This window comes from Panthera tigris, chromosome B4 (genome assembly GCF_018350195.1).
Source record: "Panthera tigris isolate Pti1 chromosome B4, P.tigris_Pti1_mat1.1, whole genome shotgun sequence".
NCBI lineage: Eukaryota > Metazoa > Chordata > Mammalia > Carnivora > Felidae > Panthera > Panthera tigris.
The window spans coordinates 40,707,036-40,723,194 of NC_056666.1; the positions used below are offsets into that span (position 1 = coordinate 40,707,036).

At 50.5% G+C, this 16,159-nt stretch overlaps 1 protein-coding gene across 1 annotated transcript in view; it reads left to right on the plus strand.

The window, feature by feature from the left end:
- The first annotated feature begins 5,376 nt into the window (after window positions 1-5,376).
- The window catches only part of CD9 (CD9 molecule), a 33,850-nt gene continuing 23,067 nt past the window's right edge, over window positions 5,377-16,159 (plus strand). Inside the window, exon 1 of the mRNA XM_007089644.3 lies at window positions 5,377-5,582. Within this exon, the coding sequence (XP_007089706.1) occupies window positions 5,517-5,582 (66 nt within the window). The 5' untranslated portion in view covers window positions 5,377-5,516. The remainder of the gene's footprint in view (window positions 5,583-16,159) is intronic.

Sequence of the window (16,159 nt, forward strand, 5' to 3'; positions counted from 1 at the left end):
TAGTGGGAGTGGAGGCTACAAACTGGAAATGCCAAGTGAGTGCTCCATTGCTCCAAATGGAGAGAAGGCTGGCAGGGCTGTGCCAGGGGCAGGGGACAAGGCAGGAGTGCCTGCCACAGAACGCAAGCTTGAAGAAAGAGACATCCTGAAAGGGATTTTAGAATGGTGTTCTCTCTGGGGCGAATGGGTGGCTCAGCCAGTTAAGCATCTGCCTCTTCATTTTGGCTCAAGTGCTCCCACAGTTCATGGGATCGAGACCCAGGTAGCTCTCTCTCTCTCTCTCTCTCTCTGACCTTCCCTCCCTTGCATTCTCTAAAAGTAAACAAACATTTTTTAAAAATAAAAGAATGGTGTTCTCTGGCCTGTGAGCTCTCATTCCTCATCCAACTCTTCACGGTCAACTCTCCATGGCATCTTCATGGGTGGTCTCCCGTTGACTGCGTGTGTGTTTAATGCAATGGAAAGAAGGTGGGCGTAGGCGTGGAGCAGCCCAAGCCCAGTGACAGCACAAGGCCAGTCAAGCAATGTGTGCAGACTGGATAGGCGAAGACAAGGGGTCGGAGGAGGGTGGGATGGTTGTTGGGTTGAGGAAGAGCTTTGAGGGCATAGCCCACAGGAGGCAGGAGGAATGAAGGCTGAGAAACCCCCTCAGAGCTGGAGGCAGAAGGCCTGAGGCCTGATCTTTGCCACAAATCACTATCTCCTGCCTTACCCTTGCTTCCGTATCTGTAAATTGGACAGCCTCTGTGGTAACTGCCAGCAGTGGCATGAGAGACACCCAGAAGCAAGCACCACATTCTTGAAGCAGGTGTGGGACTGGAGGGACAAGCAGTCACAGGTGACATGAACTTCCGGGCTGACAGATGAGAGGGTGAGGAGAAAGGCTTCTGGTGCAGGGAGGCCCTCGAGGTCATGAATTCTGATCTCATGTTAATTTTGAGATTCCTCTTGCTTCTGTAACACATTAAGGCCTGAAATCTAAAGTGAGCTGTTCCTTCTGGCCGCTATACAGGAGAATCGGCTTCCTTGCTGTTGTCAGCTGCCTGTGTCCCTTGGCGCGTGGCCCCACGCCACTCGGACCTCTGCTTCCACTTTCACATCTCCTTTTGTGACTCTGACCCTCCTGTCTTTTCTCGTAAGGACTCTCATGATCACACCTGACTCACCAGCATAATCCACCTCAAGATCCCTAAGTTAATCATGTGTGCAAAATGCCCTCTGACGTGTAAGGTGACGTCTTCACAGATTTGGGGGATTAGGATGTGAGGGGCCATTAAAGTAGAAATGCCCAACAGGCCCTTGGATATCATGACGAGTTTAGGGAGAGGTCAGCTCAAAAGAGAAATGGTGAGGGAGGTGAGTATTCAGAGAGAGTCTAGAGGGGAGCAGAGGGCAGAGGACTAAAGCCTGAGAAAAACCAGTCCTCTGCAGTTTTTCCACACACGTGTCCAGAGGACCTGGATGGGCCACCAAGGGACTGGGAGCTATGGAGAACCCAGAAATTAATCAAGTGAAGGATCCTTTAGAGAAGCTCACCACCAAAATGTGTACCCACAAGAGAACATGATGAAGGTCAATGAGTCACACGTGAGGAAGATTCAAACAAGGTAATCCACGGAGGGAAAGACTGGGATGTTCAAGGAAGATTTCATGAAATGGTGGCATTTGAGCTTATTAAGAGGAGCAGGAAAGAAGTTTCTAGAAGTGAAGGGAGTGAACCAAGATGGTACAGCACCAGGAACACCAAGGGAGAAATGTCCAGAAAGAAGGGATGGTCAGCAGCATGAAATGCTACAGGCAGCATCAGGGAGAAAACAAGCCACAGAATGATCACTGGTGTGATCCTGGCGGCCAGCAGGGCGTTAGTGGACAGAGATTGTGGGTCCTGCCTGTTGCGACCCACAGCTGGAGATGGGTGTGGCGGATTCATTAACTCGCCTCGCCCCTGAGGCTTCCAATCTTAACACCAGGGGGCGCACAAAAGCCAAAGCGGACCTTCAGCCCGAATCTGGGTTTTTCCAGAAACAGGATGCCCTGAGGGAAGGGAGGAAAAGTTTCCCACTCCCAGCGCCACAAAGCCTGGAAGCCCTCTGTGCCTCCATGTGATCTCTGACTCAGGGGCTTACCCAGATTTTCCCCTTTCAGCTAAAGCAAACCATATTTTTTCCATCTCTGTTTTTCCTGGTCGCCTGTAGAACTAACTATGTGTAATAAACACACTTTGGCCCAGAGGCTTGTTACATCATAGCATGTCACAATGCAGGAGCCCCGCCATCTCCTAATCCAAAATGTTCCTACAGGTGTGGAACTTGAGGCCCAGAGAGAGGAAGGGACTTGTCCAAAATAAACCAAAAGTTCAGATGAGGAATTCAGATCTATCTCCACACTCACATGATAAGGACCCCCTTGATTGTAATTGGGAGCTTAACTATGCCCCCCTCCATTGTTTCTTGAGTATAAATAATAATAGTAATAGTAACAATAGATAACATTTCTTCAGCACTTGTGTGGTAAGGCACTGTACCAGGCCCTCCTAGTGGATTACCTCATTCAATATGCACATTACCCTAGCAAGTAGTTTCTACTATAAGCTTAAATATTTACTGAACTCCTCCCACCTTTGCTTGTGAACAGGTTGGAGTGAGAGGAGGCGAGGAGAGAAGAATATAAAAAGATAAAATCTTCTTTCGTTAGACCAGTTCTCCCTAGATAGGTAGCCTCTGCCTGAGAGCAACACAATGGGACATTGTTTTCTTTACCACCCCCACATACTGCCCTGCCCCAACCATCCTCAGTGGACACTAGATTACGGTGAGTGACTGAGGTAGAGCATTACCAAAATTCCTCCACTTGACTGCTCTCGGTGCTGTGTAAACTGTAGGAGCCCTGTTTTCCTGGCTCCTCCTTCCTGTTCATCCTTCTTTCTCCTTCTCATCCACTAGTGGCAGTTTCCCCAGAGCGGCCAGCCGCCTGTAGTTTCCTGCTCTGTGCCTTTGCATATACAGTTCCCTAGGCCTGGAATTCTCTCCACCCCGCCTCCCAAAGTCAGCTGCTGTTGTGTTCCCTGCACTGAGAAGCCTCTCCTGACTCTAGCAAGCTTGGGGATGCACCCTGTGTCGCCCCTTGTTCCTAGACCACATCTCCCCTGAGCCAAGATTCCCTGAGCTCACACTTACCTGCCCTGCATGGAGATTCTTCCGTGAGGATCAGAGCTCCCTCCATCTCAGTATACAGTGCAGTCCAAGGCATAGTGGGCTCCTGAGAAGCACTAGAACCCGTGCATGGATCCTCCATAATCTGTCTCTTGCTGTTCTGGCTGGGATCTCTCCTCATCATGCCCCCCCCCCCCATGCTGACACACACACACACACACACACACACACACACACACACTGTCCCCTCTTCCGGTTTTGCTTGCACTCTCCAGCCCCTCCCCCCCGCCCCCCCCCCCCATCCATTTCTCTTTGTCTCTCACCTGAACTATTCTAGAGCCTCCTAACTGCTCTCCATATGTTCTCACCTCACCTCACCTTTTGTGTCCCATGCTCCCCTCATACTACCCAGTTGCAGGGGCCCCCCACCCCATACAACAACTTGTCACCTGTCACCTTCCACATAATCCCCCAAAGCTCTGAGCCAAGGTCTGCACAAACAATAGCCCTTAACTTCAAGGGGCCAAATGCCTGTACCTCCTGCCCTCCCCCACCCAGCTGCCTAAAATACAGGTAGCCATCAACCTAAATCACACAACAGTTGGAACCCATTCCCTGCCTGAACCCTTCAGTGGGCGACCCCTTACCTCAGGGTGCAAAGTGCGGAGGGGAGGCTCCCTTTCACCTCACCCCAGCTGGGTCTCCACCTTCACCTCCCACATACCTTCCCCAACCGTGAGCTCCAGCCCAGACCCCAGACAGCCCCAGCCCCAGCCCCAGGCTTTGCCCAATGTTCTCCAGTGATTACAACTTTCCCTGTGGTTCTGCAGCATTACTTACCAATCTGTTCAGAGCTATGACACCCAAATAGCACTCTCCCTCATTGTCTGGATGCCTGAATCCCTCCACCAGTGGACACCCAGCCCCTGCCCCTAATGAGCCCCCTTATAAGTAGACACTGAAGAATGTTTTTGAATGAATGAATCAATGAGCCAAATATGACCGTGATAATAAACAGCAAGATAAGAGCTACAAAGTGCTGACCCTCTCTGTTTCTAGTGGGTGAAATTGAGTTATATTCTTTTTTTGCTTGTTGGTATTTTCTGATGTTTCTTGCTTTTGCAAACGATAATTCGTTTTGAAAAACTTAAATAAAGGGGTTTTTGGGACTTGAAAAGACTCTCCTCGTCCTTTAGTGAGAAACAGGAAAGGAATGTTAGAGGAGCCTCAGAGTGTCTACATCTGAAGAGGGCAGGGCCAACCAACCAGAGGGCACACACCACATGCAAGGCCAGGCAGAGGTGAGGAGTGAATGGGGCAGTGTGTTCCAGGTAGAGCAGTGTTCAGCACAAGGAGCTGAATGCATTATGGGGAATTTCAACTTGGGCCATTGAATGAGGAAAAGGTTTTGAAAGTTTTTGGGTGGAGGAGAAACAGGCTCAGAACTCAGCATCCCGAGGCCAAAGGGCAAGACAGGGTGATATGGAGTAGAGGCAAGAACAGAAGCCTGGCTACAAACTCTCCTCCTCTCAGGGCATTTAAACCTCAAGGCCAGGAAGCACTCCAGGACCACCGGATTATCAGCCATTTTACAATTCGGAGATTATATTTGAAAATTACTCCCATAAGCCTCCAACCTCTCTTCCCACCTGGATTGCCAGCTTCTAATTCCTCCTACTCCGCATGATGTGCCAAGTAAGTGTACTCCAAATGACAGTTTGCAAGGAGCCACCTCAAGGAGAAATAAAGCCAGGCAGCTTCCCTTCAAGGGGAGCCCTGAGCAAGAAGAGCCCTCATTCTGCGGGCAAGGGGACTCTACCCCAACGACCCGAGGAAAATCTCCCCAAAGAGAACTCAGGCAGGAAGCCCAGAATCAACAAAGCGAGAACCGAAGGGCGAGGCCTCCATAGAACTCCTGGGTAAAAGTGGCTGGGGGGGGGGGGGGGGGGGAACGGTGTCAGTCTGGAGTGATCCCTGGACGGTTGAGAGGAAAGCGGGAGGTCTGTGGCGGGAAGGAGGGTATGGCCGATTAGGGGGAAAGAGGGCTGTGCGGGAGGCAGGAGGAGAAATGAGAGTGCGGGCTCCGGGTCTGCTGAGCCGGAGTCCCCGGAACCTGGGCAGTAGCCGGCCGGCCGGCATTGGTGGGGCAGGTGGGGCCAGGGGCGGGGTCGGCCGGGGGCGGGGTCCACGGCACATGCGCACCGCAGCCCTCGCGCGCAGTAAGGAGTGGCACTTTTTAAAAGTGCAGCCCGGAGGCCAGCCCGCAGCCGCCGACACCTCGGTCCGAATCCTGGTGCCGCTCGTCCCGGCCGCGCGTCCCCCCAGTCCCTCACCAGTCCGGTCCAGGCCCGTCTAGCCCGCACGATGCCGGTCAAAGGAGGCACCAAGTGTATCAAATACCTGCTCTTCGGATTTAATTTCATCTTCTGGGTGAGTGAGTGCGACTGCCGCGCGCCCCTCTGCGGGGCCACCTGTTCGTCCCGGGAACCCCGTCCGCGGTCGGAAGTGCCGGTAACTGGCGCTGCCCGCGCCGGGTGGACTCCGGGCGGGAAGAGAAAAGCACTGCGGTCGCCAGCTGGCTCCTCGACGGGGTCCGGGGACGAGCTGGGCGGGCACGATCATAGAAGACTCCTCCGAAGCCGAGCTGGCAGGGGGAGGCTTGGGGCCCTAGCGAGCTGGGGCGCGGAGACCGGCCCCGGCCCTTTCTTTCGCCGAGGGTTTGGGGTGGGGTTTGTGTCTGTTCCCACCCCAAACCCCTCCGAGTGCAGGAGGGGGAAGACGGCAGAGAGAAACGGAGCACCCCTCTTCTGGGAACTTGGGGCCATGGCCAAGGAGGACTGTGGCGGGCAGTACAGTTCGTAATCTGGGTGGGGTCTCACAAGTGGCAGGGGCCTCGAGGAGGGGGGATGCGAGCACACTGAGGACTTCAGCGGCGCGGGGAGAGCTCAGCCTGGAGCTGTTGACACTTTTACACTGGAAAGGGAGAGGGAGGGAGGATTAGGACCCCGTCCACCCTCGAGGAGGTACCTGAGGTACCTCGAGGAGGGCTTGATTCTGAGCCGCCACCGTGAGAAAGTCCAAACTGTCTCGAAACTACCTGAAAGACTAGCTTGTCTTGATTTTTTTTTTTTCAAAGGCGATAAGTATCTGAACTGGAGAGAACTCTGGGAGAGTTGGGGAGAGGAGGGGCAGATGCCTGTTGGCGCTTTTAGTCCAGTGTTTCTCCATTTCCGGGGGAAGATCAGGTGCCTGCCGCCCACTGCCAGCCCAGGGCCTCTGGCCTCGCCTACGCCCCCATGCCAGCCCACCCAGTGGCAAGGCGGGGCCACGGAGAGTGGAAGTTCACCTGGAGAGGACACCAGGCCAGGAAGCTACCTGACTCCCACTGCTGGCCACACTCAGCCTTTCTGCAAATGGAATGCCAGAGGGAAGCAGCAGAAAAGGGGATGTCCCCTCCACACTTTCTCTTGGAGGATTAAGGGACCACCCAGAGACAGAAAAGAAGCAAGGAATAATCTGAGGACTACATCCCTTGCACACAGATGGGCAATATTTGCTCCTTTGCAGTCAGAAAGGGATTTGGAAAGGCAGCCCTTATGCCACTCGTGAGATGGCTGTAGAAACAGGCATGCCACCAGAGCCTTGTAACAAAAAAATATACTGTACTTATTCCCCTGGAGCTGGTCACTGGGGTCCCCAGGAACCTTGGGACAAACCTCTTGAGATTTTAATCCTCTCTCCGGAGCTGACTCTTGCTCTTGCAAGAGTTACCATACCTAACACATGTTCTAGTGAGGATGGCACATAGATGTGCCCCTGCCCAACACTTGGCCTGTTTTAGGGAGACCTCCTGGTGGTGGGCATTACTTCCTCCCCGTGTTCCCACCAGCCCCCAGCAGCCAGCCTGCCAGCTAGCTCCCAGGCTTGGCTTCCTCCTCTCCCCAACCGCTGGCACCAGAAAAGAATGTGAGAAGGCGGGTTAGCCCCGCCCCACCCCACCCTTGTCCTTTGGGGAGTTTTCCTCTCCCCTCCCCAGCACAACCTCCGCCACACACACCCCCCCTCCCACCCCGCCCCGCCCATCTGTTGGTTAGTCCTCAGCTATCTGCCTAGGCTGCATCAGGGTTTCAGGCTGGGAAGGAACCACAGACTACCATGGGCCTTCATACCCCAAGTCTGCCCTGTAGCACATGCAGGAGCCTGATGGGAGGCTCCAGGGCTCCTCTGGGATCTGCTCAGTCTCTTATTGTCTCCAGCCTACCACCCCACCCACATTCAGAGCTGCCCTGGCCTGGGCTAGGTGCTGCTGATCAGCTATGTCATCTGAAACAGAAATGACTCACTCTGGGAATGTTTGGGTCCAGAATTAGGAAGGGCTCTAGTGATCATCCAGTCTGGCCCTAGTATTCACAATGAAGAAGCAGAGAACCAGAGAGGGATGATTGGCCCAGGATCACAGAGACCGAACCAATACCACAACCCTTGTGTCCCTTACTTGAGTCCCATCCTCTTCTGTCTCCATCATGAAACCAACAAGGGGACCTGGCAAATGAGCTGGTGTAGGGGGGTTAGCTACGTTCTCCTGAATTAACTATTGTTCAGTAGTGTTGTATCAAGGGCCCTGTAGAGATGATGGAATAAAGGGGTATCAGGATCCACTTGTGCAGCCTGCAAAGGCCCTTTCCAAGTCTCATGATCTAGCCAGAGCAGGAAGCATCATCCCCATTGTACTGATGACCAGGAAAAGAGTCCCTAGAGAAGTTAAATGACTTGTCCAGGGTCATGTGGCAGGATAGCACGAGAAGTCAGTTTGAAGGCAGGTCTGGTTGGTCTAAAGTCCAATGTACTTTTCATCCCAACGCAGGCCCAGCTGGGTAGGAACAAGCTCCCAAAAAGATCTTTAAAAAGGAACCACTTGGATTGTTATGATGACACCAGTTACCTTTTTTTGAGACCAGAGATTTATAAACTTAGCATTTGGGATCTGACGTGGGCCTTGAAAAACAGGAGTTGTGAGGCCAGGAGCCACCAGCACCTCCTGAACAAAGGATGCTGAGAGGGGTAGCCTCGCAGGGACCCAGAGAAAAGCCCACCTCAGTGGCGGTGGGCTTAGGGTGGGGAGAGGGTACACCTCTTCCCTGGCCCTGCCTTCAGCCCTGGAGAACCCTCAGTGACAGCTGAGCCTGCACCCCTGCCCTCCCCAAGTGGGGCCTCCAGTGCTTACTGCCAGACCAAGCACCCTGTTCATCCAGCACCCTCACAACGCTAACTTCTTGGCTCTGTTTCAGTGTTTCTGTATTTCCTCCAGACTGCCCTACCTACCCACCCACCCCCCCAAAAAAAACAGTGGGAACCTGGACAGGGACCTGGGTCTCAGTCTAGCTTTGTCCTCATGTCACTTTGAAACCTTGGGGAGGTTGCTTTTGTGCTCCAGACCTGTTTCCTCATCTGAGGAAATGATGATGGGTTGAAACAAATGGTCACAGAAATTCCTTCAGCTCAGTCTATGAGCCTGGCCCCACCCCGAGTACCTACAGCAATAGGACTTCCCCACACAACCCAAAATCAAAATCAGAGTTGGGGGATGGACATGTGCAGTGGCTATGAAGGCTTGTCCTTGGAGCCTGGCTTCATTTGGGTCTTTACCTCTTGGGCCTGATTCTTGGTCTCTTTCCTGTTAACCTCACATTTTCCCCTCTCTTGCCCTGGATGGGGTCCCTATGTTTGGGGGCTCTCTGTTTTCCTCGCCCTCAGCCATTTGTGGTAGTCCTGCCCACTGACCAGCGCGCCACTCTGGGTTCAGTCTCCCCATCACCGGATGGAGCCAGCGTCTACCCCATGGCGTTGTTGTAGGCAAAATGAGAGAATGTATGTGCTGCACTTGGCATAGTAGCCTTAACTTTCTGTTTACTCCAGCTGTGGTTGCTCCTCTGTTGGAGGTAGATGGAAGCAGTGGGGAGGGTGGGAGCACTTCCCTAAGCAAGAAGTGTGGAAATTGAAACCAGGGACATAGGCAGGAATCCACATTCGGAATCCACACACATTCCCCCCCCCCTTCCTTTCCTTCTCTTCTTGCATCACTGCCAGCCTCATGATCCACCCCGCCTCAATGATTCCCGCTTTGGGACACCCACTCCATTTTATGTGTGGCTACACGTTTGATTATGGGGTGGCGCCCCACTTCTGAAAATAAACTACACAGCACAGGAACCCTAAGACATCAGGCTTCTGGGTCAGGGAGGGGTATGGACCTAGGGGGTGGCGGTGGCAGAAGCCCTTCCCACCCAACTTGCCAATTCCCCCAGAAGCTGTTGACCTTCAACGTGGGGCCGAGCAAGCAGCTAGGACTATTCCCTAAAATGGCTCCCCAACTGTGGCACGCAGACAGCCAGAGCTCTGGGAAAGCTGGCTGTGTTTCTACTGAGGTTGGCAGGTTTGGGGAGAGGTGAGTTGAGGCCAGGTGTCTGCATCTGCTAAGGAAAATAGGACTTCTCCCTTTGTCCCCTGCCCAGAATCTTGATGGCTTTCCCCGCACTTTTCCCTGCATTGGTTGTCAACAACAAAGATCTGACTCCTGATTTGGGGGGAAGGGGATTCCTCTACACACACTACACACATACACACACACACACACACACACACACACACACACAGACACGCACACACATGCTCACTCTCTCTCTTTGTCTGTCTCTCTCTCTCCCTTCACTTTCAAAGTGCCCCATGGCACCGTTCCAGACCTTACTCTTTTGTACTCCAAGGAAGAGGTTGCTGGTTAAGACCTGAATTTGGATCCACTTTGATAAGCAGCCCCACAGAGGGCCATCTCTGCCAGAGCACTTAACTCTGCCAAAGGAGGCATCTGTGGTTTCAAACCTCACAAGTCAGTGCTCTCACACCCTTTGGTATTACATGTGAATCTTCCCTGTTAGACGTAGAGCTGTGTGTCCCGTGTTTGTTTTCCGGTTCGATTCAATTTTATAAGGAGGTGTGGCTTTTGGTCACACAGTCTGCAACTTAATAATACACCTTGAACTTGCCAAAGCACCTTTTCTTCTAAAGAACACAGCCTTAACAGTTCTTTCCTGGGTGCGCCCGGCTGCAAGGATAAGGGACCGCAGGTCATGGGTTATCGTGGCTCCTGTAACCTGTTGTCTCCTTGGTAGCTGGATGTTCTCAATAGAACTGTGTCCAGCTGGGGAGAAGACAGTGAAGTTTGAGGAGCTGCGTGTTTATTTTTTGTGATCCCCCCTCCCCAGGTGGGGGTCAGTGGGACTTCCTTCCACAGGTCTTTTCAACCAAAGCCCTGCAGAAACCACCTTTCCATCTCTTCCATACTGGAGGGTGATGACTTCATTGTTTTAGGGTTCTGAAAACCTGGGGAAGAGCCTGTTGGCCCCGTGCTCTCAACTACGGGGAATTCAGGAGACCAGAAGAGCTGATCTCAATAATACATTTTTTAAATTTATGTTTTTGAAGTCTGACTGCAGATCACTTGCCTGTTTCATTCTGTGGAAAAAGTCGTGCTGGTCCAGGGACATTTTCATTTTCCATCAAGTGATGGCATCCAGCTGTGGAAAGCAGCATCCTGCCTCCAGATGAGATAATTTTATAACAATTACATCCACCCGTAATTCCAACTCCCCCGACCCCCAACCACCACCCCAAAAAAGTACTTGGTTCTGGATAGTTTGTAAGTACTGTGTGCTATCGTCCTAGATTCATGGACCTTAACCAGATTTTTAGGGAATCCCACAAAATCAGTAGGACCGGCCTCCAGAAAAATGTTAGGCCTTTTTGTTGTTGTTTTGTTTTGTTTTGTTTTGTTTCTGTTTTTGCTTTTTTTTCTGGAGGCCAATGGACCTTAGGTTATGAACACCTCATTTTAGTTTTTCTCTCTTATTTTCCAAGCAACCTCTTCTCTATTCTGAATCCCTTGTTTCAGCCATGAGTAGTGGGTTGCCCAAGGACTATGTGGGGGAATTGGGGGTGATTTGAGAAAGGCTAAGTTCCCTGATGATCAACAACAGTGTAGACTGGAGAGCTAGCCTCCCCACCCATACTTGCTCTGACTCTCAGCTTAATCATTGCCCAGGGAGTGGCTTTGACTCTCGATTAATTTAATGAGTGTTCTGTATTTCTAGTCCACATGAAGAATCCAACTTTATGAGCTTCTAGCCAAGTTTTGCTTCTTGGGTTAGGTTTCCCATAGCTTGGGTGATTTGTATTTGTTTAGGAAGAACTGAGTTCTGTCTTTCCCCCCTCCTCCTTCCCACCCAATGGAGACTAAAATCAGCCAACCTTCCCTGGCCTTGCCCTTGAGGACTTTGGAAAGGGAAGGGTATCTCTGGGGGATCATTTGGGGATTTGGACTCCTGAGGAGATGATACTCAGTCTGGCTGAATAGCAGAGGAGGGTGAAGCCCTCTGACTTGGAGAGGGGACTGGATTCATTTGATTGTAGCAAAGATCCCTGGGTAGAGAGGTTTGGGGACTATTGACTTGGAGAAAAATCAGAAATCTGGGTTTTAAAGATCCTGCTTGTTCAATCCTCTTGGCAGGCATTGTGCAGGGGAGCTGAAACAGTGACTCTTGCTGGTGCTGTTACAAAAGAAACCCTCCAAAGCTTAATCCTGTTTCTATTATGTTCAACGTAGATTCCAGGTTCCACTGAACACCTCTCAGGCCGGGCCGGCCAATGGCCCGTGACTTCTACCAAGCCCTCGCCTCCTGCGCTCAGAACACAGTCCCTTGCTTCTGTTCCCAGCATGAGCTACATGTCAGTGTCCAAGTGTAAAAACAGCACAACACATGGATCGTAGCAGCAAATCCTTGACCAGGGCTTCAAAAATACAATCAAGTAAATCAGACAGTTTCACTGAATTCAAAACAAATTTCTATATAACACTCCGGTTTTATCTTTAAACCTACATTGATCAAATCAATAGCATGATAAATGATAAAATTGATTTATTAAAACTTTAAATGAAAAGATCAGCAAACCCCTACTTAATTGTGAACGCATTGCTTTGCAAGTCAACAGAAGTTTGGTGTTTTTAAAAGATAGTTTGCTATAGACTGGAAGGTGTTCCCCCCCCCCCCCCGAAATGTATATGTTAAGTTCTAAAATCCAGCATGATGGTATTTGGAGGTAGGGGCTTTCAGGGTGATTGACTCACTCTCATGAATAGGATTGGTGCTCTTAGAAGAGGCCCCAGAGAGCATCCTCCTTCCTTCTACCATGTGAGATTATAGCAAGAAGACAGCCCTCTGTGAACCAGGAAGCAACTCCTCACCAGACCCCAAGTCTGTTGGTACCTTGATCTCAGAGTTCCCAGCCTCCAGAACTGTGAGCAATAATTTCTTGTTAAGACACCCCGTCGATGGTATTTGGTCATAGCAGCCCAAATGGACTCAGACATAGCTATTTATATGTTCAAATCAAAATCACCTCTTCCCGCCTAGGTGAGTGATTGTACACACAGCTCACATCGGTGTCCCCCTCCGGTGGGTGGCAGGCCTCCTCACCCCCCACAGCAGCTCTGCTCCTGGAGCAGAATGCACAGTCCAGACACAAGAAACCCTTCCCACTAAGACGGTCTCCCGTTCTCCCCCACGCAGTATGAATGTTTCACGTTGCTTCTTGCAGTAGGGGGCTGCGCATTTAAATCTGTTACTATTATGCTCAGGCTTTCTAAAGCCTCCTTTCTGCAAGCCTGGGAACATCTCCACATCCCCTACTTTCCCTTGCCCCCCCTATATTATAGCTCTGAGTCCCTAAGACACATAATCCTTAAGAGACCCAGAAAGCTTATTTCAGATAGGAATTAGATTCTCATCCGGTGCTGGGGAGGGACCATCAGTGTGGGAAGCTGGCATTATCCTCATGTGGCTGGTGCCTCTCAGGACCCCATAGCTGGGGCTGCAACACAGGCCTGTGGTCATGCCCTCTCGTGCCCTTTGCTGGCAGGATGGTGCTGTGGGGAAAGGGCAGAGGTACTGGGCCTCACCTTGGTGCCATTCCTATAGGGGATGCAAGGACGGTGGCCACTGGGCAGATCTAACAGTGTCTGCACTTGCCAGGTTTGTGACAGTAGCGAAGTTGGGATAAGAAGAAAACATGCCAAGTTACTGCAGGGAATCTGTTTCCCAGAGCAGTGCTTGTGTCCACACAGATTTTCTGGCCAGTGCAGCAAGGGTGTGGACGCCACTCTTGGGCCAGAGGCCAGCAGGAGGAAGTGCATTCTCTCTCTAGACTGTCCATCAGGCAGCTGGCCTCGGAGAGAGGCCAGGTTCACGGGGCACCTGCGGCCAGGTGGCTGTTGCAGGTGTTTGTCTGTCCTGAGAAGGTAAAGCCCTTTGGTGGGCTCTCTTGGGACCTTTAAGGATAGAAGGTACCCTTTTGAAATGGGATCAGATGTGGCTAGGAGGGAGACAGCACAAAAGTGAAAAATTCTGGCTCTGAAATCAATGAAACTGATCTAAAAGACAGTTTAGCAAAATGATTGAGAATATGGGCTTTGTAGTCAGACTGTCCACGGTTCAAGTTCTAATCCAGCCACTTATTTGCTATGTGATCTCAGACAAGCTGCTTCTGTGCCCAAGTTTTCTCATCTAAAAAATGAAAGTAAATAGTAGCTACTTGGTGGGTCTACTGTGAAAATGAAATACTACAGGTGAAGTGCTGTGTTGTCGTGCTAGCTGTCCAGTGACATACAGTTGACCCCTGAACAATGCGGGGGTTAGGGGCACCAACCCCCATGCAGTCAAAAGTCTCTTTATAACTTTTGACTTCCCCAGAACTTAACTACTAATAGCCTCCTGTTGACCAGAAGCCTTACCGATAAGTCAATTAGCACATGCTCTGTATGTTATATGTATTATATATACTGTGTTCTTACAATAAGATAATCAAGAGAAATGAAAATGTTATTAAGAAGATCCTAAGGAAGAGAAGATACATTCACAAGACTGTACTGTATTTATCAAAAAAATCTGCGTATAGTTGGACTTGTGTATGAGTTGAAACCCATGTTATGCAAATGGGAGCTATAATTAAGAGACCTAAAATGTAGGCAGGAATCATGGCAAAGGGATAGGATAGATGATAGGTCAGACACAACAGTTGGGGACCTTGGCTCTTGCTCGTTTCCTGGCCCTGTGCTCAGAATGCACCATGTTGGGGAAGGAGGGCCATTTAACTGAGCGGTGCTGGGCATGCCTTTTGCCAACACTGCTAATCCACATGCCACATGGCATTGTTTCAAAGGTATAAAAAAAGGGGCATCTCCCACCACCATTCAGGGCCATGCAAGCAAGTGGCAACTGTTCCCACAGATGGAATGAAAGCTAACTGGTCCACATGGCTAAAATAAGAGAGAGAGAGAGAGAGAGAGAGAGAGAGAGAGAGAGAGAGAGAGAGAGAGAGTGTGTGTGTGTGTGTGTGTGTGTGTGTGTGTGTAATCGCCAAGTGTCTTAGTGAGGCATACACAATGGAAAACAAATGTGTGGTATTCTGGAATTTAAAGCAAAACATCCCCCAAACAATCCCCCACATCAGATGATTTTGGTTAAGATCAGAATGCCTGCTTTCAGCAGAAAGCAGATTTATGGGCTGGCTGATGTATGCTGCATGTCTGGCAAGCAGGCAGTGGAAACTTGAAATGAGGTTTCTTGTTTAGAAAGAGGTTATCTTGGGCAGAGGCCCTCCCTCTCTATCCTTCATCCCCTTACTACTAACCCATCATATCAGCTGAAATTTTTCTCGTCTCTTGGGCAGAATAAGAGCTCTGGTTTTTAACTGATGGTGATGTCCTTGGAAGGGAGGATTTCTCAACTCTTGAGCTTGTTCCGAGCAGGTCACTGCCTAATTACCATTAAGGTGTGCTGAGAAAAAGCTTACAAGGCCCTTCACCTTCTGCCACACCCCAGAGAGGGGACCACGCTAGCTCCCTTCGACCAGGGATGAGACAGGCAGTAGAGTAATTAACCTCTACATGGCATGTGCTGTGCATGTGACAGAGGGAGAGAGTTGATGGCTGAGTTGCTCCATACCTGCTCTGTGTGACTTTGGGGAAGTAACTACCTCTCTGAGCCTGTTTCCTCATCTCAAACTGGGATGATCAGAACTACCTCTAAGTGTATAAGGCAGTCCTACCAGTCCTCTTAGATTCATAAGGGGACCTTACTGTAGAAATCTAGCTCCCTCACATTCCTCGTCTCCCTGGGAAATCCCATTGTCACTCCTATAGGGCATGTTCCCATTAGCCTGAAGTCACACTGGAACACACACTGGCCCAAAAGAGCCACTCTTAGCAAACTGATGGCACCCATAGGCTATAGCTATTGAACCACTTTCACCCTTCCACCCAAGAGACCCCCCCCCTCCAAGTGCACTGGAATCCCCAGAAAGTGAACCCCTGCAAGCTCAGCGAGCAGGCCAAACAGGTGCTTAGGATGTCGGCAATGCAGGTAAGCCCAAGGAATCATGGAGAAAATATGAACTTTTCTGACCTTCTTTATATTTATTTTATAATACTGATTTTTTAAAATATTGAATTATATGGGGTAGGTGCCATAATTTCCTCAGTATTTAGGGCTGTAAAATGGTCACAAGAGGCAGAAGCGTGCCTCCCCAAGGACCTGGCTTCTCAGGGACGGTAGGGCTTGTTGTTGACTTTCTGATGTGCCCTGGTGTGGTGTAAAAGAACAGCACATGGTAGCAGGGCCCTTTATGACATAGCGATTGTTGGGTGTGGGAGGAGTTGACTTGTCAGAAATGCAGATTCCTGGGGGAAATCAGTGACTCTCCTTAAGCCACACTTTCCTTGTTTGAGTAATGAAGGTAATATCCCCAAAGTCTTAGGGTTGTTAGAAATGGTGGCATATTTAATGTAAAAAGCTTATCGCAGTGCCTGGCTCCAAGCAAGAACTCGGGTGTTAGTTCCGGCAGCTACTGCTATAGTTACTATTACTACTGCCTCTCGGAATGTTTCAGAGATTGAAGCT